Source organism: Monomorium pharaonis, chromosome 8 (genome assembly GCF_013373865.1).
Source record: "Monomorium pharaonis isolate MP-MQ-018 chromosome 8, ASM1337386v2, whole genome shotgun sequence".
In the NCBI taxonomy this organism is placed as follows: domain Eukaryota; kingdom Metazoa; phylum Arthropoda; class Insecta; order Hymenoptera; family Formicidae; genus Monomorium; species Monomorium pharaonis.
Window position 1 is genome coordinate 4,116,821 of NC_050474.1, and position 26,296 is coordinate 4,143,116.

General features: G+C 31.8%; 1 protein-coding gene across 2 annotated transcripts; it reads right to left on the reverse strand.

Moving 5' to 3' along the window:
• Window positions 1–5: 5 nt before the first annotated feature.
• LOC105835716 (protein GDAP2 homolog) lies at window positions 6–25,906 on the reverse strand. Of its 2 annotated transcripts, none has more exons than XM_012679222.3 (12): window positions 25,543–25,906; window positions 15,477–15,680; window positions 15,219–15,352; window positions 15,005–15,140; window positions 14,171–14,280; window positions 13,830–14,093; window positions 13,601–13,742; window positions 7,610–7,763; window positions 3,381–3,520; window positions 2,847–2,901; window positions 2,336–2,479; window positions 6–2,263 (listed from the first exon to the last, which is right to left on the reverse strand). In XM_012679222.3, exons 2-12 carry the CDS (start codon window positions 15,668–15,670, stop codon window positions 2,204–2,206), a joined length of 1,533 nt encoding a protein of 510 aa, XP_012534676.1. In that variant the 5' UTR covers window positions 15,671–15,680; window positions 25,543–25,906; the 3' UTR covers window positions 6–2,203. The 2 variants fall into 2 exon arrangements, with proteins under 2 accessions (XP_012534676.1, XP_012534678.1); XM_012679224.3 differs by lacking the exon at window positions 25,543–25,906 and adding an exon at window positions 25,105–25,242 and having other exon boundaries at window positions 1,081–2,263.
• Window positions 25,907–26,296: the final 390 nt, after the last annotated feature.

A 26,296-nucleotide genomic window follows, 5' to 3' on the forward strand; every position in this document is an offset into this window, starting at 1 on the left:
TTTGCTTTTTGGTCTCTTATGATATTATGAATCGTTCATTATTAATTTTTATCATTTTTACAAATATATAAAAATTATTAAGTAATTCTTACTTTACACTTTACATTTCTAGAAAATATTTGTATATTAATAGTTTAAAAAAATTGCATATAATAAATATTATAATTAAGTACAGCCAACAAGAGATTTCAAAGAAAAAATATGTGTAGAACGCAAATGTTCTAACGTATACAGATACGTATGATAAAGATGGTGTTCTATATAAGTATCACTCACACCATTGATGTAATTGGTGTAACAAATTATTTTAATACTTAACGTTAGAGCATTTGTGTTCTATGCGTTTCTAACGAACGACTCATAGTATATCGTAGAAAACCAAAATAAGTACATCGGTTAAAGCAATAACACCAATTACAGCAATTACGCCAATAATATCAATTGTTAGAAAGATTATTGAGTTTTTGTCAGTTAAAATTAAAATTTTGAAACAATAAAATAACATTATAAATGCGCGCGCGCGCAAATCTCTCTCGTTAATACATACGTAAAGAAAAATTTCAAGCCAACGTACAAAGATATATGTAAAAAATAAGAAATAATCTAGATTAATATTTTCTGACTATTCGCAGCGCAAATAGTATTAAAATTGTTTGTAAAACATACTCATATGTAAATGCAATAAATACTCTTCCATCGCTGCGAGCAGAATGACTACATTTAGAAGACACAAAGATTGTGTAATCAATTGAGCGAAAACGCGATTTAAGAATAGCAAGAATTTAATAATTAGAATCTATTTAATAAATCGCGTTTACTCAATTGCGTTTTCTAAATATAGTCAAATTATGATTACAAATAGTTTTAATTGCTAATATACTAAATGTAGCTAAACGATGATTACTAATACGACAATTACTAAGTTAAAATTAATAATAATCATCGTATAGCTATATTTGGAAGTAAATGTTTATATATTAATTATGGTGTCTTTGCCGAAGATACAACTGTGTGTCGTATCTATGGCGGACATAATTAATTAACCCATTGTCTTCGCATTTACGATTAAGCATAAAATAATTTTTTTTTCTATTATGCCAAAAACTAATTGGCAAAAGATTAAAAGAGTAAATGACGTTATACTTGCTATAAAATTTGTGATTTGGTGAGGGTGAGAAATGTGCTCATCAACGCAATTAACAGATTTTAATTCCTTTATCTTTTTAGTCGCTAAAATGCATGTTTAATGCATTAACAATGGGGATAATTTTTTCCTGTTAAAATACATTAATGAACAAGCTCTTAAATGTATTGTTTTTTTCTATTCTAGAAGAACAGTTCCATACATATAACTTCGGTGCTCAACGATAACATTTCGCGTGCATGAGCACTGTTCGGTATTTAGTATCAAAGTCTCCGCAAGAGAGAAGACAAAAGTTTAAAATTAATCAAATCAGTTGAGCACCAAAGACACGGTAATATACACAACATATAGGTTCAAACATTCTTTGTTCGCAGCCGGAGATTTATTATTAATATATCGAAAAAATATATGGCAGCACAGCACAATATCTTAATCAATACAATAATAATAATTATTGATATTTTGGCAGCTGAGATTCGTTCTAAGTATAGAACGAACATACCAAAGTATCAGTATTCATTCGAATAATAATTTATTTTGAAGAAGTTACTAATAAATTTTAATTAATATATTTTCCTAGTAATTTCTAAAAAATTACATTACTATTAAAAAATAAATATAAGAAATAAATATAAGGAAAATATTATCTGTTATAGTTGTTAAAATTTAAAAACTTCGAATAAGTATGATATATTCAAAACATTTTTAATAAACGGATTGTTGTCCGATGTATTAAGTTTTATCTTCGTACTTCCGAAGTAAAATGTAAAAATTTGTATACACAAGCGCGAGTAAAAAGAGCCAATTAACGTTAAAAATGGGCAGTGGTACTGTAATTTGATAGATAAAAGGTGTTTCTAAATTTTTTAATTTAAAAACATTTAGTAAAAACATTTTATAATTAAAAAAGAAATGGTTTGCATAAGAATTATATGCACAGTTAAAAGTGTTATTGCTAAACAGATTATATTTTCCTTTACTATAATTTGCAGATAAAATAAAAAAACTCCTTGATTTTTCATTTCACTTGCAAATTATAATAATTTTAGTGACCTGAATTTAGGTTGACGTTGGCGACGGCAGGTTAATTCGAGTATGAAAATATTGCAGGCCGTTTACCTATAAAAAAAACATCGAAATGAAAATAATTAAGACACTTTTTATTAAAAAGAACTGTGTTGCTTGCCCTACCTTCATATCATATTCTGTGATGTAAGCTGGAATTTCCAGTTGATCTGGCGACATAAGTTCATAAAGATGTGCTAATCCTTGAATATTTTGAACCTTTCGCTTAATAGCTGGAGCCATAAAGGTCGTGAACCACCACGTCATCATCTATAATAAATAATTAGTTGTAACAATTTATTAAAAAAAAAAAACTGGAGTTTTTAAAATGTAAAATGTAGAATTTCTTCACACAAAAATGATAATATTATTAAATTTTAATTATTGTTAAAATATTCTTTCTTTAATAATGTAAAAAATTGAATATTTAAAAATTACTGCGTACAATCGTATTTGCTAAGGAAGTACGTATAACCAGGAAATTCGATACGATCGTTCTAAAGATGACTCTTCATGCATAAACGTGGGAAATCCAATGACATTAATTTATTCAGTAAGTGCAGTTTTGCGTCTTAATGCAACGTTTATTGAACGTAAGGTGCGTATACAATTACAACGTGAGGATTCTGTTACTAACCTTGGTCCAGAAAGTAGGATGGACAATGTAGAAATGTTTAAGATTCTTTTTATACCTGTAAAAGAAATTCCATTTCAAGATCGTTATCAAATTTCTGCAAATAAGCGGAATCAAGTTGCATAGGTAACAATTTAGTGCAACCTGCCATTATATAACTAGAACTACAGTAAGTTAACAATATTTCAGTTCTATTTTTATCTTGATACTGTGTGTAAGAAAAAAGATATCCTATTTTTCATCTAAAGTAATATATGATATTATTTAAATATGTCTAATTTTCTTTCACTTCACACAAAAAGTTTATTAAAAAAAATTCTGAAAAATCGTACTTTTTATCCTTTTAATTTTTTAATTAAATATTGGGTAAAATTAGGTTTTTATAATATATAATTGAATAATTTACCAAATTTTCAATATCACTCAAATAACATATTTAACTGTTATACGTATAGATCGTAAAGACATGCTTGTGATTCTACCTTAAAATGCGATCAATAGATACGATGCGTTCGATATCTCAAACGTACAACTTACTTGTACGGAAGTACACTGTAGACATCGTACAGCATTTGAAAAGTGGGATGATTGTTGCTGTTCGTGAGGGTGTGGAAATATGCAATTACGTAATCTCCTCTCACAATAGGATCCAAAATTGATATTAGATACATTTTAGCCTAAAATCATAAGAGGCAAGAAAACAGTGTTACTTGTTATTGGTCACAAAAATAATAATCTTAACGTAACTTTTAATTTTTTAATAGTTTTTTGTTCACGTAATTTTTAACTAAATTAATTTTATAAGCCATTAACTTAATTATTTAAAAAATATTACCAAACTTTGTATAAATTAATTTTAAAATTCATATTGAGTAAAAAAAATACGTTCACCAAATAAATTAAGAAAATAGGAATAAATATGTCCTAAAATAAACGCTGCGTAAATATTTTCAAGACCGATAGGACGTCAGCGGCAAGATATACAAAATATATTTTGCTTTCCTACGTCATGGAATATGTGATCGAATATGTGATGGAATATCTTTGCTGGTTCTATTGAAAAAACCTACACCGCAATTTTATTGTGATTTCATTGTTTTACCTTTACCAGAAATTTAAAATTGATGTCGTCATTAAATAGTCTAAAAATATTTATTTTAAAGATGTTTTAATATTTTAAAATCTTTTTTTTCAGTTGCCATCAATTTAATATGAATCTTCACTTTTATATAAAAAAAAAAAAATTCTCTTAGAATTTATCTTTAAAATGATGTCTCTCGTAAGACAATATAGTATTTCGAGAAATTTTCTATAATTTATTATATAATATCTATCATAATAAAATAAAAAAAGTTTGACTAAATTTTATAATTTGTTTGATAATTTTTATTATGCAGTGTATAAAATCTTTTGGGAATTCCTATTATTAATAAGTTGCCAAATTGTCTTTTATGATCAAATAAGATATATGAAATTTGTAAAGAATATTTAGCGGTAAAATATAACAAAAATTTTTCTCCACAATTAATACCAAACTAAATGATATTACTCAGGAAACGATGTAGACCTCGAAATGATTTTGCAAACGTATCTGTTATGCGAATCAACTATGCGTGTCCAATTACGACCAAATCATTACACAATGCATACAGCGATCGTTACTATTTGTTATCTTGCAAGACAATGAAAAAACTGAAGTTTTTTCATTTTTAAATCTTTTCTTTAACTCTCTCGTTCAAACAGAAGAGCTAGAATGAAAAGATTGAAGCAAGGCAAATTGATGATGCTATTATATTAACAATGAATTCATGTCAATCGAAATAATGTTGATTCTATGCCGTAAATTGCGAAATACATATATTGCTGTCCATATTGTGGTTCTGAAGACACGTTATCTCGAGCCATTGTGTAATTAGAATTCTGACTAAGTGTAAATGTTTTATCTCGAAAGCAGGTCAGTGGATTTAAAAGCGTGAAACGAGATTAAACAGATGTTTAAATTAACAAACTTAATGGAGACTCAGTATTAATAGCGGGCGATATTACGCACGACGATTTTCGTTTTGGAACACGCATCTCGCTCGAACGCTGCGTGTACACAGCATTATTTCAATAGTCCCTGCAGTGTGTATTTTTAGCTGTGCTGACGAATCTCTGTATGATGTCGTTGATATTCTTATCTCAATTAAATTCAAAGTAACGAGCATCTTAGACCATCGATAACAGATCGCAATCAGCGATCAAAGTAAACAAAAAATTGGAACAAGTGGAAGTAAAAGCTTTTCTTCCTTGTGCAAAAGATTTAAATCGAACAATTGACGAAGTATAAATTACGATAAGAATCCGAAATATTTCCGTAATCGATGTGGACAGAAAAAGTTAATATCAAATTAACAATCATTGTGTTATATAAGTATACAGTATAAATAAAATTTTCTTTAAAAAATTTCATGTTTTTAACTCTCCAACTATATACGTAGGTCTAAGACGTCAGCAAACAAAATAATATTTAATCGTAATTGTAAAAAGCAAATTTATTTATTTGGCTTTTTTTCTCTTTAAAAAAATTAGATGCTAGAAGGGATTGAGAGGTCCCAGAATTATCACAAAATATCAATATATTCTTGAATGCCGAGCATGTAAAATCTCACATGGATGTGTTAGACCCACAAGCAGCTATTTTCTATGCAAGTATTAATTTTACTCCGCTATATTATTTATGAAAAATGTTGTAATCAAAACCACGTCTCTTTAAAAGACTGTGGTAAATATATTATTGCTTATTCGCTATATAATTATTACAAAAAATACCAAACAATAAACAAAGTTTATTACTCGCTTCAAAGTATATTAAAAATAAAATATTCAATGAACAATGTTTACCAAAATAACTATAAAATCTTCTGTTACGTTGTTTTGCAAGGGGTTTTATAAATTTTTAAATAGATTTTTATAAATAATTGGTAAAAAAAATACTCGGATGTGACAGACCACCGTATGTAATGAAAAGATATTAAAAGAATGTGTATAGTCAATTAAACTGACATAACTTGCTTATGTAAAAAAATTATATAGTTTCATTAAAAAAGATATATTCATCTTTATTTAATCATTTTTATGAATTGAGAATAGAAAAAATATCATATAGAAAATATCTTCAAACTAAAAATTATAATTTTTTGATGCTATTATTATCAAAACAATCATATTGTGTATTTTACGTGACTATTATAGTAATTAAATAAAAATATAATATAATACTTTGCTGAAATTTAATATTGTCAAACTCTTTAAAGAGAAGATTTTATATTATGGTTTATATACGAGATAATTGTTGATTCAATGTTAACTTTTGTTCTATAATATATAATATTATGTAATATCGGAAAATGTGTAAAGAGGAAATTATTGTTTAGTTTAGAAGATTAATATTATTATGTGTGAGAAAGGTTTATGTGAGCTGTTTTATTCGTCTTTTTTTGTCGGTTGCAACGTAAAATTCAATACAAATCAAAGTTAATCAGAAAAGAAAAGAAAAAGAAAGAACATTTCAATGATTGTACGTTTTTTCTTTCTATTCATCTCTGATTAGCTCGCACGTGCCGACAATGTGATATTCGCAAATCGTTGCCGATGCAAATGGGTTATTGGGTGAGAAAGTTTCATTGAGGATGAGGGTGCGCGTCGCGACGTTGCAGTCCGCTCTCGCCCTCCTCATGATGGGAGGGACTCGTTCCGCGGTCGGTCTATTTCTGAACGTGTAAATATCGATTCACCACCCGCCGCTATATCTCACTGCGTTCCGGCTATGAACGGAGTAAGGATGAGTCCGACAGGGAAAGGAAATGACACTCAACAGGACACAACTGGCGCAAAGATAGGCCTAAATGATCGAGGCTTGACCTGGACGGGACATAATCAAGAGACATGCGCAAGTGATTCTATGCTCGATGGAACCGGCACGTATCTAAAATGAAAAAGTAGTACAGGAAAATAATATGATAATTCTCCAATATGCAGCACATTGGAAGCAGATTAGAAAAAGACATGCTTTTCCTATAATTTTGGAAAAGCAATTTTCCGATATTCTCTCCCTCCGGTCCTCGATAAGAGAATTTATACTCTGCAAACTTCAATTAGTGATAGTTTTGGAAACAAATTTTTGTATCCGCTATCGAATACCTTAGAAAATTATTAAAAAAGTATTTCAACATTTTTGAGGTACACTACACTGAACAGCGATAAAATTAATATATAATAAATACATGGTACTTTTTATTAAAATTTACTGAAAATTCATTGAAAAAGTGAGCCACGGAATTGTATCATTTCAACTTTTAAACAAATGCAATAATGTTTGATTAAAATATATCAAGGCGACACGTGTACAATGTTTTATCACGAATATAGTAAAAGCGTATAAGTCAAAGACACCTTCAATAGAAAATTACTCTATAAAACATTTTCTATTATACATTCCAAATGAATCGATTGAATTATAAAGGACAACTAAAAGTGACTATAGAAGGGTGGTATGCAATCTTCAATTATTTATCTATGTTTCATAGTCAGATTGATGCAGATGACTATGACATAACTTTTGTTATTTTATTTAAGCAGATTATTATACTTTCAACATCATTTCAACAAATTTCTATCGATTGAACAATAGTACTCTTACTATAACGTTGCGTAGGCTGAGTCACAGACTTTTTTTAGGTAATCCGTAGCAACATTGATTTTCAGGGTATATAAGGGGTCTTTACCTTTTCCAGATTTATTTTCGAAGCTGGAAACCATTTGCCCAAGAAGACTATTACTGGCCGTCCTTGTCGATCCACACCACTTTGATATAAGCAACCAATCCCGGATATTTCACCGAGGTTTTCCATTTTTGCTCTCCTCAGAAGTCGTTCATATCTGTAAAGTAACGATTTCGTTCGCTTTATCACATGTTCTGTACCTGAGCTTTTTCGTTTACTGTATATCAATATATCTTTTAATATTTTACAGGCACGTATAGTTTTCAAGCTTATGATAAGCATAAGATAAAATTCATTTATACTTAAAAGATTCGCTACAATTCTTTTAATATGCCCACTAATGCCCACTATTTAATGCCCACTAACTTTTTAAATTTAAGCAGTATAAATATAGATATAATATGCCGACAAAAATTTATCAAATATAGTGTTTAAAGTTTGGCTTTTTTGTATTGTGAGTGTGAATAGTTATTTTCGATGAATTTTTGCCTGCTAAATTTTAAGAGAGAATAATATTAAAGAAGCCAAAAATTCCAATTTTGATTTTTCATGACATTCTAATACCGGCACCAAATTTTTTTCTCAAATTTCATTAATGTTGTGCGAAAGTATTAATTTTTAACTTTAAAGTGCATTTTATTTTATTTTGGTATATTTTTTTAAGATATAACAATTAAAAAATACTGCATGTAAAAAGTAAATACAAAGTACGCAAAAATACATCACAAATGACTCGACCTGCACTCGTGTTGTAAAGTGATGTCGGACAGTATAATTAATACTTGAGACTTTGAAATAAAATAAAAAGTATTGTGCAAACCGACTGTGATTAGCCAAATTATTAGAAGAAAACCAGAATTTGTTTCTACACACAAATAAGATACACTAAAAATAGAAATATTATTAATTCAAATTAAACAAAATTCACAATTCTGCATTTAACGGATATTCATTTGTGATGAGTTCGAAGAAACACGCGGCCTGATGTGAAACGTATCCAGAATCGTTTTGATTCTTGTAGTACGACTTGTCATCGTGTAACTTTTAATTATTAATTAATATGGAAGATCATGCTGCTTTACATAACATAAATTGCAAAGAATGACATGCATAAAGATGCAGTTTTGTTAACCGTATAAATTTTACGAAAGCGCGTCTTCATACGTTGCAAATATTCGATTACCGCAAATTTTATGTACATAGCATTTTTAATATCTACTATAGTATCCATAATAGTATCCATAGCGTGTCTTGCTCATGTTCTTTCATTGTATTTTATTCTCGAATAGCCAATCCAGAATATATTCCGCTTCGTGCTAACGAAATTTCATTTAAATATACACAATTGTCGATTAGTTTCACGTTCCTTTTTTCAAGATTGCCGAGTGTAGAACAAACCGGCGTGATGAAACTATATAATGCGGGGTGTTCTTCGATATTGGATCGATAATTACCAAGTCCGGTTCTTCAACGGTAACCGGTATGAGAAATGGACGTCAATAAAAGAGCAGGGATCAATAGCGAGCTGATAAACGAGGCTGAGGGTTCATCCGAATCGTGCTCGACACGAGGTTCGACGGCGCGCGAACGCGAATAACAACCATTACTCTTAAATACACACCGGTCCTCATCTTCGATAACGTCCACCATGTCAATCATGACCATTCTGATATCACGGCCCCTTCGTGATTTCACCCTCTGAGAGTTTGTCTCGGTGAACAAAGGGGCAGAAAGAGGAATATCGTTCGGGTCCTCGCTAGCAGCCGTGTAGAGTCGTCCTTTTCCGCGACATAGTTTTAAGAAGATGGTTGCGGCACAATGAACGCGAACAGATCACGCACAGTTCCGCGTCGTTTTGATTGAAGCACGCCTAGGGATAGACGATAATGGCTGCGGTACGACGAGACGCGGCGAACTGAACGAACCGAATTGAACCCAACCGTCTCGTCTAGAGAAGGAGAGCCGTGACTGTTGACTGCGACGTTCACACGGCCACGATGACTACGACGTCTACGAGGTGTTCCCACATCGCACCGGGTTCTGCCGAAGCACCATACAGCGCCTGCCCAGCTCGCGGACGGCTACATACTCGATGCGCGCGAGACGACTAGTTACGGAGTAGGGGTCGCCAGCCCGTTGTTTAATTCGATCGCGATACGTATTCCTTTAATTACAGGTAATATTGTTCACGTGACGGCCTTGAACGATTATCAACGTTTGTCATTTCCCCGTGCCTTTTTGAAATCATTTTTATAATGAATCAATGGGAACCACTGTAACGCGCTCCGTTTTTCGACTCCACTTGGGCTATTTAGTTGAATATGCTTGCATGCGGAACGTTGTAAACAAGAAAAATTTGAAAGACAAATTGTTGGAAAAAAGACGAAGATAAGAGAAACAAGAAAATTTCAAATTATTATACATTTGCTTAGGAAATTATTTAATTTTCATTGTTATCAAGAATACATCAAGAGTCTGCACGGAAAGTTTTATAAAAAAATTACTATTTATGATAGTAGCTAGAAAAAATTTCAGATAATTATATCATAAGTAATGCAAATACTGTGTAATTTGATGAAAGATTTTAATATAATTTCCTCCTTGGTCCAAACTTATTATTATTTACCGTAGTAATTTTTATTATACAATTTTCTTTGTGTGGTGATTCTTGGGTGAGAAATCGGACGCAACTTGAAAGTAATGACTCGAATTGCTTGGATTTACATAGCTACTTTCCTTAAAGTACCTTTCGTGATCGATCATGTATTTTCATCAGATCAGATTCGCGTCAGTGAAGGTTAATCGAAAGAATATTTCCATTTCACAAGCTATTCTAATATTTTAAATCACTGTCAGATAGTTAAAATTACCAACCATGGATATGATTTATTAGACTAAAATGCATACAGAATATATTTTAAATCCGTGAGCATATTTCATAAAATAATATATTTTTTTAGTTTATGCAGATAACATGCTTTAAGAAATTATTTCCATTGTTAGAAGGCGCAATCTGGTAGAAGGTTTATTTTAACAATAAGATTATTTTGTATTCGCAATATTAAAGTATCAAAATTTTCTTTTACACTAAAAAATTTTGACTACTCTAAAGAACGCATTGACGTTATATTATATCTTGACATCGACAAATTAATATTCTGCTAATGTGTTCATGTGCAATAGAACATTAGGCATTCGGAATTATCTTAGATCTTGATTTTTTTTCTTGGGTAAATAGATCCAAGATTTTTATTAATAGTAAAAAAAATATTCTCTAATGTGTCTCTCTAATTTTCTGAGTAATGCTGTAAAATTGCAAATAAAAAGCCTTGTTTTACAAATTATGTGATATTATTCATTAAAAATTTTTGTTACATTCGAGAATAAATTGATTATATTTTGTAAGATTATTTGGCATAAAATATTATACGTAATATATTGACTATTAATTTTATAATACGATAATAGAATCAATTATTATTAATGTAAAAATAAATTGTTTTACTTTGAAACAGAGGTTCGCGAAATAAACCATTGCAATTGCGTATAATCAATGGTTCGAGGTACACAAGGAGCGACCTGTTGTCTCACTGTAACGAAATCAGCATGTCATGATAAAATGACGTCGATGACAATGTCAGTCTCGAAATAAACATTTAATGCGACAGAAAATGTCAAGTCTGTGCGAATGATTTATATCTATGACGCAAATGATATTTCGGCGCTGAAATTAATTAGAAACAGATATTACGAAGTAAACTTCTTGTGTGCGTCATAATTATGAAATCGATACAAATGATACAATTTAGATATAATCGTTGTGTCAATTAATACTTATTAATATTGTAATATTAATAATACATGAAATATCAAATAATTAATGTATATAATCAATAGATCAAGAAATGAATCAATATAGAATTGACATGAACATAATCCCAATAAACATCGATATCTTGTAGAAATCGAAAGACATCTTATTCAAGATGTCTTCAAGACATTTCTAAAAGATATCTAAAATATATCTAAGAAGATTTTGTTAAAGATATCTTTATAGAATTTCTAAAAGATATTCAAAAGACATATCTAAAAGACATCTTAAAAGATGTTTTAAAAATTTTTTAGTTAGACATGTCAAAGATATCTAAATGAAAGATCTATACAAGATATCTTCCCAGACAGCAAGGAGACATGTTATAGTAGCTCTTTATGAATTACATAAATTTTTATGAGTTCCTCAATTTTCCTGAAAAAGAGGAATACGAGCACCTTAACAGGGTTAAGGTGCTCGTATTGTGATCTTATGCGCCACCTAAATGAGCACTTTATGAGCTGGTAATAATAAGTTCTTTAAGAATATAACGTATTCATTTCTTAATTTTTGTAGATAACACTTTTAACTTTTTTAATTTTAAATTTTAATTTTATCTTATTTAAAAAATAATTATTTTTTAAATAAAACAACATATTTGTTTCTTTATTTTTGTAAATTCTATTTTTAGCTTTTTAAAAAAATAATTACTTTTTAAAATAAGGAAAATTAAAATTTAAAATTAAAAAAATTCAAAGTGTTATCTACAAAAACAAACAAACAAATACGTTGCCTCATTAAAAAAATAATTATTTCTTAAATAAGGCAACGTATTTGTTTCTTTATTTTTGTAGATAACTTTTAGTTATTTTTAATTTTAAATTTTAACTTTAACTAGATATTTTTGAAACACATAAACTTTAACTTGTTAACTGTTTCCCAAAGTTTGAAAACTTTATTTGTATAAAAGAAAAAATTATAAAAGAAACAATTATTAAAAAAGACACGTTTTCACATAAACAACAATATTTCTTTGTTATTCCATGTTTTAATTTACAAATAAAATGTTAAATATATTTTAAATTGGTTAATTAAATAAATTATTCAATTAATTAATTATTTAATTAAGTAACGCGCTGTTATATGAGTTATTATTCATTTTCATAAGAATTGAAGATTAAAAAAACTTTTGTTTCTTCGATAATTTTTCAAACTTTGATAACTTCACAAAATTAATGTTGGTAAGTTAATATATTTTTTCAAAATCAAGTTAAAGTTAATAACTTATAAAATTAATTTTCTCAAGTTAAAAATTGCATAAACAAAAAAATTCTACTAAATAAAAAAAGTTTTAAATAAAAAAAGAATAGTAAGCTTAAAATAAGTTCTAATAACTTAATCGATTGTTTGTGGCATCAAATATCAGAAGGATCAAATATTCGTGACTTACTGTTATAAAACGATATAATGCGCTGGATTACAATTAACCGATGTCTCTTATATTATTAAATATTCTTCATTCAGTTTATTTGTCATTATAAATATAATATACTTTTTATTTTTTTATGTCGATATAGAAGAAATCTTTTAACTATTAACCATATATGATAACATTCGACTCTTATATCGGTAGGCTACACGCAGCTTTTCAGTACAAAATACGTTATTTCTCGTTGTGCTGCATTGATAAAGAAGAGAGAAACATGGTGCTGTTAATAATTAAAAAGTTGTTAAAATTTATTACGTTTAACGTGCAAACTAGCATTGTAATAATTATATAATTTTTATGCCAAATAACGTTTTGCTCATTTTTGATATATTCGTAAATTTTGATGCAAAAGATAAATCACAAATGCAAATTTTACAGAGAACGTGAATTGGACATATTAGATACATCAGTCTATATAATATTTAAAAAACTAGAAAGAAAGAAAACAAATCTGTTTTTTTCTAGAGACACCAGATAATTAAAATAATCAACGTTTCTTCAACTCAATAATTTATCATCAATCGTATCATTTTAAATTTATTGATCATAAAGTAAATTCGTATCCATTCCTTTTAAACCAATGGTTAACTATCTGTTAATTATTGTAAATTTAATTCTGTTTTTATAAAAACGTAATATAAATATTGTTTAAATAATTCTAATGAAATTATTAAGGACTTTCACCAATTCATACCTTTCGCTTTGCTGCATATGTCTATAGTCGATTCCGTCTGCAAGTGGCAAAGCAGGAGATCCAAGCAGTTTTTCTCGATCTAATTCACCCGGCAGGCCAAATTCACCATTTTCGATTGTTTCAAGTTCAATTAACTCTGCTCCTGCAAAAGTACGATGTGTCTTTTTTAAAAAAATATCACTTAAATCCCCGTCTATAGTTGCAATGTTACATCGGAAGATTCCGTTACCTTCTAGTATATGCTGCGGATTATTTATTATATTAATTTGCTTATTTACAGGAAATATATTTTCTTTGTCTGTCCCATCTTCATCTGTGATAACTTCATTCGATAATTGAAAAAAATGTAAGCGGGATTGAATCTGCTCTACCTCATTTCGAGGAAAATAGAGTGCTGTAATTGCTTCATACATTGTGAATTCAGAATGTAGCAATACTAAAATAATATGGCTAAATGAACTGTTGTGTTCTTCCATAAACTTACGGATTGTTTCTGAAAAAGGAGAAATTATTTATTACGTTTGAGCTGAACGCTTAATTTATGCAACTATTTGTTTGATGTTTACTTACTAATGGCCACATGAGCCGCTAAATGTTCGGGGCAATTTCCTTTTTTTAAACTGATTATTGGTAAAGCCAAAGAATTCCATTTTTTTTCTTTTGCTATTTCCAAAATATTTCTATAATACAAAAGTCATATTGTAAAAGTAAAAAACTTAATTCTTTCACTACGAAGAATTAAATGGCTGTTCACAAATTCCCTGTATATAAATGGCCTCTATAATAAATGCACATGAGTCTACTTCAAAATGATAATAAAAAATAAATTATCTATTGCAGGATTGTCTGCATGTTTCCAAATAAATGAAAAAATATATGTTACGTTGTTTTAATGTGCGACAGCTTGTTTGTATTATTTTAAAATCTATTGTACATAATTATATTATTATACTTTGAATTCTCTATATATTTTAATTATATCTTATACCATTTAGTTACTTACTTATTTTTATTGTAAATTAAACATTAAAAAAAGAAAAAATAACTTTATTTATAACGAAAGTATCTTTTTAGTTTTAAAATCCATATAAACAAGCTTTAGTGGAAACACAATTATAAAATATTTCCTTCATTTTCTAATTAATTAAATATTTGATGCCATAAATTTTTTCTTGATTGATTCAAATAATTTATACAAAAAGTAAATTATAAGATTGATAAACGTCTGCGTAAAATCTTCTTATATAAAAATAAGACTTTTGTTCAATTTCGTAGTAAAAAATTAAAACTAATTTGTTTCTTTATTTAGCGCACAAAATTCATTTCCTATATATTTTCTAATCAAATCATGAAAAAGTGAGACAGCTTTATGCTTATCTTACATATATTAAAAGTTCTAATTACCTATAACAACAATGTAATTTGTCCAACGCAGATATATGTTGTTTTGAGTTATACTGCAGTCCAACAATGTGCATGATAAATTGCGCAGGCATATTAAAAGCTTCTGTTATTTTTATTTCGCCACTTTTGACAGACTCTGCAATTAAGATTTTGACAATTAAGATTTGAATTCAACATCACTATAGATATCACACTTACACATCAAAATACATACTTTTTTTAAGTTCCAACACAAGAGGCTCACCTCCTTGTGCAATAATCGATTGGCTAATTTTATTTTCGTCATTAAATGTTACATTTGTTGGATTTATAATAACATCCACATTTAACAGCGTAATATTTCCACTCCTAAAACAGTGTATGAAGCATTAGTGTATCATAGTTTTATTATCAACTCAATTGTTAATAGAATATCTCGACAAAAATTTGAAAAATGTTTCAACAAAATTGAGTTTTGTATCCAAAGTCTTACCATAAAATTAGTTTACTGTTTAACGATTCTTCTATACGGAAAGGGAATGAGTTAAAATCTTGCGTAATTCCGGAATTTATTAGTCCATTTTCTTGTGTTGAATTTGTCTGATGGTTGGTGGGATGTAACGACCATGGCCGCAATGTATCAGGATTTATTATTAGGTCTTCCGGCACCTGTACTGATTCCATCATTCGATTGTATCTGAAAATCAAAAAACCATAAATGCAATCGCGCACTTTGTCTGTAGCTCGAAAAATGGAGTAGCACCTCTTTGTTTTCCTGTCAGCTGTTTCGAGACTAACCTCACCTCATTTCTACTATTTCTCTACCTGACGTGCGTCATATGCGGCGGCTAACGTGGCGCGGTCATTGACCCGACAAGAGTACGTGTGATATTCAACTCAGCTGACTAGCATTCGGCGTAATAATCAATACGAAATTTATGAATTGTATCTTGCAAAATTATATATAATATACAGCAAGGAAATATTAATTAAATATGTGTCCCAATGTCTTATAATTAATATATTTAATGCAATTGCGTGTGTGAGTGTGTGTGTAATATATATATATATATAACTTAATATTATTTTAAGAACTTAGGATTCTTTAAATTCATTTAATCATCAAATAAAAAAGAATTAGTTTTAAATTATTTTTTAGTTAAAATTTTTAATTAAAATTTTTTAGTTAAATTTTTAAAATAATTTATTAAATTTATTAAAGACTATCGATAATCGATCTCTGTTCTATCTACATCGAAAAAGTTGTTTTCCAGGAAGTGAGGTAAAAATTATAATAAAGTTGAGTAGGCTATTCTCAACTTTAGAATTTTCTCAACTTTAGAATTTTCTCAACTTTAGAATTTTCCTTTTATCTTTAGAGTATCTTCTTGGAATAAAATTTTTATTTAAAATACAATTTTTTCAGTGATATAAAATTAAGATCGGAGATCTTAATTGTAAAAATTTGCGCGGCGATACTTTTGGTTACATTATTTAAGCTATTGGGAATGCGTGTTTGTTCGATTCTCGTAACAAAGGTGCCGTGTTGTTGCAGTCGGTATTCCATCGTATTTCTAAAAATAAATAAAGTTCCGTCGATAAAAATGTGGGCCGTACATCACGGACAAGGAGAACGAAGCTTGACCAAGGGCACAGCTCCGATCGAGCGCTTTGAAAACACAAGCTAATCGTGCGTTAGAACAATCATTTCAGTCTCTCAGAACATAAACTGACCTAACTCTGTAAAATAAAAAAAAAAGATAAAAGAAAATAAACTATAAACAGATATTTTGCTGTAATAGAATTAAAAAATTTACGCAAGCACGTCTGAACGACCATGCTTTTTGTATGGAGTATAAAATGAAGTATAAAATAAAGATATAAAGACAAATTATTATCTAATATATAGGTATTAATCAAATAATATATGATACAGTTGTACACTAATTCAAATTTTCGCACAATCAGATATTGTTTTTATATATATATATATATATATATATATATATAGAGAGAAGGAGGTGTATCTTATATTTAAAATCATCTTAAGTACTGTCTTATAATGTGATAAACCAATGACAAACTCTTATTACCATTTTAAGATATTCTGACAATTTTGAAACAAGATTCAACTATGAATACCAGTCTAGATGTCTTTATTTTGTAGTTTATCAGAAGCGAAGTACTAAAAAAGGAAAGAATTGAAGGAATGCACATTTATAATGTTTATAAAGTACTCGTAATAATACGTAAATATGTAGTGCATTAGACAAATCAATATCAAGAGACACGGTCATGTCACGCTCAGTCGTATCGCTTTGATCAAACTCCGATTAACTCAAACAATGTCTGCAGCACTTAGTTTTATCCTACTTTATTAGTATGGATAAAAACTTTTCTTTATTGTTTGACACAGAAAGAGTATTAGATTATTTAGCATTAAAATAGAAATGATGAATTATGGAGTTCGAAATTTTACTATAATATAACTTCATCAATTGTAAGCAAAACCGCCACTGAAGTTAGTCGAAGTTTAGTCAAAGTCACTTTACGAGTTCCTTAAATCATCCTGATTCAGTAACTGCAGCAACTTTTAATAGGCTTAAGTTGAATAGAAAGCTGGAGTTTCTTGTATCTACAAAAGTGTTCTCTTTGCTCTACATAATAATTTTAATAACGCTAATATTTGATAATACTAATGTTTGATAATATTATCTATTATGGACTGAAATTTTGTCGCTTTCTGTCTATATTTTATTAAGTTCTTTTTGTTTTTATTGCTTTATCTATTGTGGTGGTGATTGAATTATTTGGAGTTGTATATATGCATACAGATAGCAGGATATACGCTGCTAATAATCGTAAGGAGCCGGGTGACTGGCGCCGTCTAGTCTCAAGCGAATCTTAAACGTTCTGTAAACCCATTAAGGAACAGGACCGTTGACCTCGATGCAATAGCTATTAACAGAATAAGTCACACTTACTCATGGTAATAAAAAAAGTTCCACCAATCCAGATCGATATATAAAAAAAACCGTCGCTTGTATTTATATATCTCGGAGCAGAGAGCCAACATGAATATTACGAGATGTTTGCTTCCTCATCTTTTTAAGGAACTAAAGAGATTTCAAAAAACTGGATCGGATATCAAAATCTTCATCAAAATCCGACTTGTAAATGAGAGATTTGTTAACAATAAATTAATGAAATAGAAATAGATACTGCTGCAGTTACGATAATATGCCTACGATGATATAAGCCATAAATTTTCTCATTTTAAAAGAAATGTCTGACTTCGATCTTAGCAATGAGAAAATGTACGGATCGAATATGTAAATTTATTGGTTACATATGTAACTGTTTAAGAATAAGCGAGTTAACTCTACGGGATAATTCACTATTTACGTAATACTAGCTACGTCAGGTCTCTTATCTAACTATAAACAGCCTCGCATACACGGCTGACCGATCAATCGATACTCCGGACTCGCGCGAACCGAACGCTTGCTTTTACCACTGGTATGTCGTTTCATCCGTAGATCCCAACGACGATCAGGAATCGACTTGTGAATACTGTAGCCTTATATCGCTGCCCCAATTCGATACTTGAGGTATCTTTAGACAGCAGGATTTAGAAATGACACAAATTTAAGTTTCATCTCTTTAACGGAAACATACAGTTCTCCATTAAGCGATCGTTATCTTTTCATTTATGTCAATTAAGTTATCAATTTTAATTCGTGCAATGGCAAATTCCTCGACGCAAATATGTCAATTTGTTATCTTGTCTCATTGTTTAAAAGTGCATTAAAGTTGCACTAGAGCTGGCGACATGTTGCAGAATGCACGGGGGCGCAAGTGAAGTTGCCGGAAGCGAGAGGGAACGGAAGATTTGTGCGTTTAACGACCTTACGTCTAATAACTTTATTGCGGCCGATAACATCGCCAAACACGCGAAGGCGGTCAAAACCGCTCAATAAATTCAGCATCAGAAATAGACTCGAAGCACATCGTACATAACTAATATGTTAGCTTGCGACAAAATAGTAGCGACGCGAAAGTCATTACTGTCAATGCGAGATAATTTAATAACGATTCCGTATACAAACTTTAATCTTGGCGTTGAGCACATCGAATAAACGAACGCATCGATGCACCGTTGAAGCCTTTCTTTGCGCGAGTTCAGCGTTACACGTATTCCGTAACACGAAAGGCTTCCAAACGAATCTTTTGTGCGCGTATAGTAGCCAGCCAAGTGAAACAGCTTGAAAAAAAAAAAAATAATAAATCGGTGGCTATCGATGTGGTTATTTTCATAACGGTACCGAAATTCTCTTTGTAAGACTCTTGCTACGAAATACAATGGAATTCCACAATAACGCACTTAAAGCTCCGGACCTACGGGATTTCATTATATATGACAATTCATTAGAAACAAATAATTAAAATTATTAGTCTCTTATTGCAGTTAAACTGGATTATCACGTCAGAAGCAATAGATAATAAATCACGTGAGTTTTTTCTCATGTCGCATGTGAAATCAAATTAATTTCTTTTCGGACCGTTTGCATCCGCGTTCGATAATATAAATTAATAAAATGCTGAGAGCATCCCTCTCTCTTGTTCCCCTTAATGAAAATATAATTCAATTTGTGTTCTACATTTCCAGCTAAAATGAATCTTATCACAATTAATCAAGATTTATGGGTTTCTGTTAATGCACACGTACTAAAACGAGAGAACCTTTAACACATTCCACGAATTTATTTCACTGAGCACGAATGATCATATGCAAAACAAACTGCGTCTGTATTGCAGCAAAATATTCATATAATTTTTAATTTTTTATGTCATAATCTAATACAATAGCGATGAAAGATCGGGAGCCATAATCGAGCGAATAATACTATCCATTAAAATATCAGAGTAGCTACATCTATCGAAATGCATAAACCATTTTGAGTTTATTAATAGATCATTAGCGTCCAGGTTATCTTTCAGAAATGTAGATCCGGTTGATAACATTTGTCTGACAATCCCCTCTTGGTTTACACATTGATAAAAGCTGCCGGTACGCTTTATTCACAGTGATATCCTATCGATACGCACCGAGATAAAGTTTGTTACTCTTGCGCTAAAAACTCGGCACCGATTCTACGAGAGAACTGTTTCTCTTTAAATAAGAGAATATATTCTCTTTATCTACAATATTAGTTTTTCAATATGTTTCTGGAAAAATTTCATGTTCTTTAATATTTCTAAAGTGTAACAGAACATTAATGTTTATCGAAGTAAATTTTTTCAATACATATAAAAAGAAAAAAACGAAATATATAGATAAATATAATAAATATAATTTTTTATTTGAAAATTTTGTTGATGCACTAGAATATAACTGAGACCAAAAAATTATCTAAAGAATGTGTTTTTTAAACGCATTTTTTAAAGATCGCGCACACGTCATGTTGTTAATCTGCTCATATATCTCGTTATTATGTGCTTTGTTCTTAACGTGAAATAGCATGAAATTGTTATGAAGATTATCTGACTATAACTAAGTGGACTTTGTAAAAGTATACGAATCCTAAGTCCACAAATAATGACTCAGTAAATGACGCAAGGTAAATAGTCACAATATTACTTGGTTTTATCAATACTACTGAACACATGTAAGGAATGGCCAAGCCAATCGATAATTGCTAAATATTATCGATTTACTATGTCTTTGATCCGTTCAAATTTATGGTACAAATTTGAATTGTTTTTATTTCGGATATTTAGCCTAATCAACAATGGAATTTCATGCATTCCACTATTCCGTTCTCGCTAGGCGAGAGTTTACGTTCTCACTTAAATCAAGAAATTTATTCATTCTTGTTGACATTTTCCAGATGTCTTTAGTTCGAAACCGATGCATACGCGACAGTAAGTGCCATGTATCATACATATGATGACGTTCAACGTTTCGACACAATGTACAATGACATATTTGGTATATTATGTCATCCTATAAGTTGCATTTTACTGCAGCTTTTAACTATCGATGAGTAACCCACAGTTATTTACAAGTTATTTTAAAAATAAGTAATAAAAAATGACAAATTAAAATTTAACGCAACACTACAACAAAATTAATATACCTTATAATTAGTTTAAGAAATTACTTGTAAATAACTGCGGCTTACTTATCAATATTTAAAAGCCTCCGAAATATGCTATATATATATATTCGATTTTAAGCCATTTGAGTTGATAATAAAAAAATTTGCATTAATGTCATTTTTATTTGTTATTTCTTCTTATTATTTTCTTATTTCTATTTTTTATTCTTTCTTATTTATATTTTATTTTAATTTGTATCAATTTTCTTCTGATTGAAAGCTGATGTATTTAAAATACAACTTGCACATAATACGAAATTTGAAAAATTTCGATTGTGTCACATTTTTGCAAGGATTTGGATACGATATTGTCTATTTTTACTTGAAATCGTACATGTACATTGACTTTCCATTTATTATTAACTGTGAAATAATAAAAAAATTTCAATGCGATGTCTTTGAAAAACAAACCACACTATGGTTTATTCGTAAATAACATTCAGATTAATCCTCCTACTTGTCGATTTAAAAGACAACTCGTTATGAAATAATTAACTAAATAATAAGGAACTATTGAGAAACGTATTATACACTATCTTGAAGTATCTACCTACGCTCGTAACGCCTACGAGAAATGTTTTAACGGAAGTTGCATTAATTAAGGAACTATTGGAAATATGTTTTATTAGAGATGTTGAAGAAGATACTTAATTTGTCTCTTTATGATAATAATTTTGAGCCTTTCAATATATCGGAAAGAACACTAGTACTTCAATCAAAATTGACATTAATAATTATTCGTTATGTTTTAGATTCGTTTTCGTTATTCTATTAGTCGTTTCACGAAACTTATAGCAAGCATATCTTGCTTTATTTATTTTGCATTTATAATAGATAATTAAAAAGATCCGATAAATAAAAACGCAATATGCAGTATCTAAGTTTGATATTAGATGTAAAGTATGATAATTTTTTAAATCATTATATTGTTCTTATTATATAATGCATTAGTGTTTATTTCTTTCTTAGTGATAGAGTTATAAGTATTTAAATATGTTTATATAAATTATAAATAAGGAAGTTTTAATATTGGACAGCTAATCCCATATTGCATATTTTGTAAAACAACTGATAGACGCAGAATGATGGAATGGCATCTAAAAAATAACGAATAGTATAAAATACAAGGACATAAGCGTATAAAAGCGATAACTCGACACAATAAACCGCTCAAGCGTCACGAAAGCGTTCGTGCAATGACCGTTCATAGAAATACGAATAACAAATACGTTGTGATATGAGACGACTTTTCCGCTATGTGCATCGAGTACATTATCAAAGATATGCTGAATCGAAGGTCATCACGATGACTCGTCGCGATTATACGAACAAACATATGGATGACATAAGAATCTAAATTGGGCGATACCTTTTATTATTATCTGGTTCTTATTAGACGTGATATCGGATATCAATTTTCACAGAGATTAAAGAATATTAAATAACAAATGTTAAATAAAATGCATGTAATCTAAATATAGCCTACAGCGTAATAAATTCATCAAATATATTGGCATAAAGTTTGTCATTTTATGTTCTTACATAAAATACAAGTATCTAAAAAAAAAACAGTTTGAAAAAATGTGGTTTTCAAATTTCTCCACGAGTGCTTGCTAAGCATTTGTGTTATCTGATTGTGAAATGGTACAATTAGCACCAGACATAATTCTGCACTCCTTATTGACTAACTCCAGCTATCTCTAACTTAGGATAATTAACAATGCACACAAACATCTCCATCTACATATAAATATACTAATAAATTCATACAGCCATTTGACGAAAAATATATAAGCGAGAATCATTGATTTCAAGGCAATTGCTACTTGCGCATTACAGAGTAAATCAAACTGTCAGCCGTAAGTTGACAGTTGTTTTGTACAAAGTTCTTAAAACCATTTCTTAAAATCAAGAACAATATATCTTCAGGAGTGGCAACCGAATTGGTCCACAGGGACGTGCAATCGACATTTAGATGCCAAATGTGCAAGGCCGAAAATCCATGACCTACATTATCAGTATGCGATAGATACGATGGTATAGCACGATCCACTGATAGTCTACAGTAAATTTTTAAAACACAAATCAATCGTAATTGCGTAATTTAAAAGGACATCTTAAAGCGTATATACATTGCCAACAATTTCTGCTACTTTGAATCAAAGTGATAAAATTTAAGTATTAGGCGAAAAAATTACACTCAAACATTTAACAAATCAATTTTACCAATTCATTCTTAACACAACAAAATTATTTAGAATTGCAAAATAATGTGTGCATTGTTTCAGAAATTAATGCCAAATTCCCGACAAGCTTATCTGTTCTTTGAAACGTACATATATCAATATTTTTAAATACATTTTTTACTTTATATATTACATAATTCTCTTTATTTCTTTCTAGAAACATTATACAAAATAATAAAGAATGAAATATATCTTTTGCAAATGATTTCTAGCACAAAAGAGCAAATATTTCTATTCTTATCAAATTTAATATGAATCAAAGCTTGTTTATTATTAGAGAAAATTTATATAGAGATTTCAAAATTATAGTTTCCCTATTAATAATCGTATTATATTGATTTGAATGTCTGGAGAACCACGCGAGAAGCAAAGCGCCACGTCGAATCGACGATAGAATTGCAAAAAAGGGTCATCGCATACGTTATCTATGCAAATGCAAAAATATCGGTCGTGTGTTAGCTCGCACGGTTGTCAGTCAGCAATTGTCGTTTTGAAAAACTAATTGCGTCTTATCGAACATCGCGTCGACCGTCATTGTAAAACGGGGAACACGAGAAAAACAGTGAAGCAGCGAGCACGACGGAGGCCTCGCCGATGATCGCGCAACGGGAGATCATTTCCGAAATGGTTTCCATAGATCCGTCGACGCTTCCAAGAGAGAGAGATAGAGAGAGAGAGAGAGAGAGAGAGAGAGAGAGAGAGAGAGAGAGAGAGAGAGAACGTTGCGGCGACGGATGCGGGGGAGTGCGGGAGCGTCGAATGAGAGAGGAGACACGCGGAGAGAGAATGTACGCCGCGCGCGAATTATCGACGTCGACGCGCAGGCCGTGCGTACCTCTATACCGGTGGCACCGGAGCCGCCGACGACGTGCGCGATCAAGGTCGCGCCGCGCCGCTCTCGCCGTTCGAGTAGTCGATGAGCATCGACTTGTCGACCTTCCGTAACGAGGAGGAGGATAGAGAGAGAGAGAGAGAGCTCCGCGAAAGAGCAATTCGCTGAGCCGATCCACGCGCGCGTTCAACACTTTGCGCGCGACATGGACGATGAGATGACTACTCCGCCGAGCCGTCAGGACGCCTAGAACCAGCACTCGCGGATACACCCGCGGGTGTTCCTCTCCCGCTCTTTCCGTCAGGTCGCTTTGAACTTGCTTTTTGTGTGTGTGTGTGTGTGTGTCGTGAGACCACGCTCCTCGAATTCCTAGTAGCAAAATACATTGGCATAATATTGGCTAATATTGATTAAATATTGGTTATATTGGGAATGCATTGGCCAATATTTTTCCAATGTTTTCCAATGTAACGCCAATCGAACCAACATTGAACCAATATTTCTGCTTAGACAAAGTGGCTAAATAAGATGAAGGGTCCACTTTACAATATTGGACCAATATTAAGAATATTGTCTTTATATTACCTTTCAATATTGAGCCAATGTTTTTTGCTACTAGGGATGTAACCCCGCGGCGGTGAGGAGTCTGGGACATGCAAATTTCACGAAGCGGAAGTAAACAGTCCGGAAGTACTCGTAATCGGAGTTATGCCCCGTTGGTGTGTGTGTGTGTGTGTGTGTGTGTGTGTGTGTGTGTGTGTGTGTGTGTGTGTGTGTGTGTGTGTGTGTGTGTGTGTGTCGTATAGAAGATGCGCGCTCTCGTCGTGCTCCGAGGTCGCGTGGATGAATTGATGTTGGGAGAACGTGGTCTCGGAGGCGCACCTGTCTCTCTATCAGACGCAACTGACTCATTGGCGATACAATCCTTCCTCTTGTTCGACAACGTCGCGTAATCGCTTCATTCTCCACCGCGCACAATAGCGTATATCACAATATAGCGCGGTGGTATGTTAATTGCGTGTCATCTCGGGCTCCGATAGCGCTCTCCAGTACGCGGTACCGTGCGACTGGAGATGGCCATCCTCGCCGGATGGTCGAACACGCGATCACGTCGCGCGGGCCGGAAGGACGGACGTTCGTTCAGCGGGCGGCACGTCAGAACTGTCAAACACCCGTCCCGTTTCCCAGAGAGACCACCGAGACCATTGCACGGTGGTGCGAGGATGGTCGTACCCGCGCAAACCGTCACGCCGCGCAGCCGAGACGAAGGGAATCTTTCAGAGGACAGTGATCCGTTCGACGCGACCTCGCTCCTCTCACCTGCTCGTCCGCCTGTCGGACCGCTGCGAGGATAGAACGGAAGCAGGTCACACAGCCCCAGCGGTTGCACGGATGCCTGACGGAACGCCTTCGATGGACTGGCGAAAGTGCCGAGGGAAAGAAAAAAAGACTGAAAAGGGGAGAGAAGGTGTGTGCGGAAAAGAAAAATAAATTGGACGGAGGAGAGCGAAAGCACTCTTTCTCTTTCCTCTTCAGGTAGAAACGTCAGCTCTGCTCTGCCGAGCTGGAGCTTCCGTGAGCGCGGCGCCGAGTAAAAGCCCGCCACGACGACCGACGATCGTATCGTCGCATTCGTGCGCGAACGCTGACTGAACTGTCAGACGCGCGCGACGGCCTTGTCAGGCCAAGCCGATCGGTACACGGCTGGCGGCAGTGCGGCACCGGAACGCGTGCGCGTATGTACGGTCGCGCTCCTCCACTGGAGGACACCGCAGCACATACCGCGTGTATGCATTCGCACCTGGACTTAAGTTATTTTACCTGGTCGAACACGGACATCTAGACATTATAAATCTTTCACGGATATTATAGGACAACGTGTGTGTCACAACAAAGCACTCGGATTATACTTGTAATACGATACTATAACCATCGCGATTCCAATCATAGATATGCTCAGCTCCGGATATGAAAGGGTGTATTACATCCGGTTAAATTGAATTCAGTTTGCGAGTGAGAAAACTCCCCTTTTACCAACGGGGATGTATTCGGGTTCGTTCGGCTCCTCACTTTA

Coding starts and splice junctions, on each gene's coding strand:
- LOC105835716 (XM_012679222.3), bottom strand. CDS start 15,670: ATGATGGAATCAGTACAGGTGCCGGAAGACCTAATAATAAATCCTGAT. Junction 15,353..15,476: donor AACAGTAAACTAATTTTATG/GTAAGACTTTGG, acceptor ACACTGTTTTAG/GAGTGGAAATATTACGCTGT. Junction 3,521..7,609: donor CGAAAATAAATCTGGAAAAG/GTAAAGACCCCT, acceptor TTATGATTTTAG/GCTAAAATGTATCTAATATC.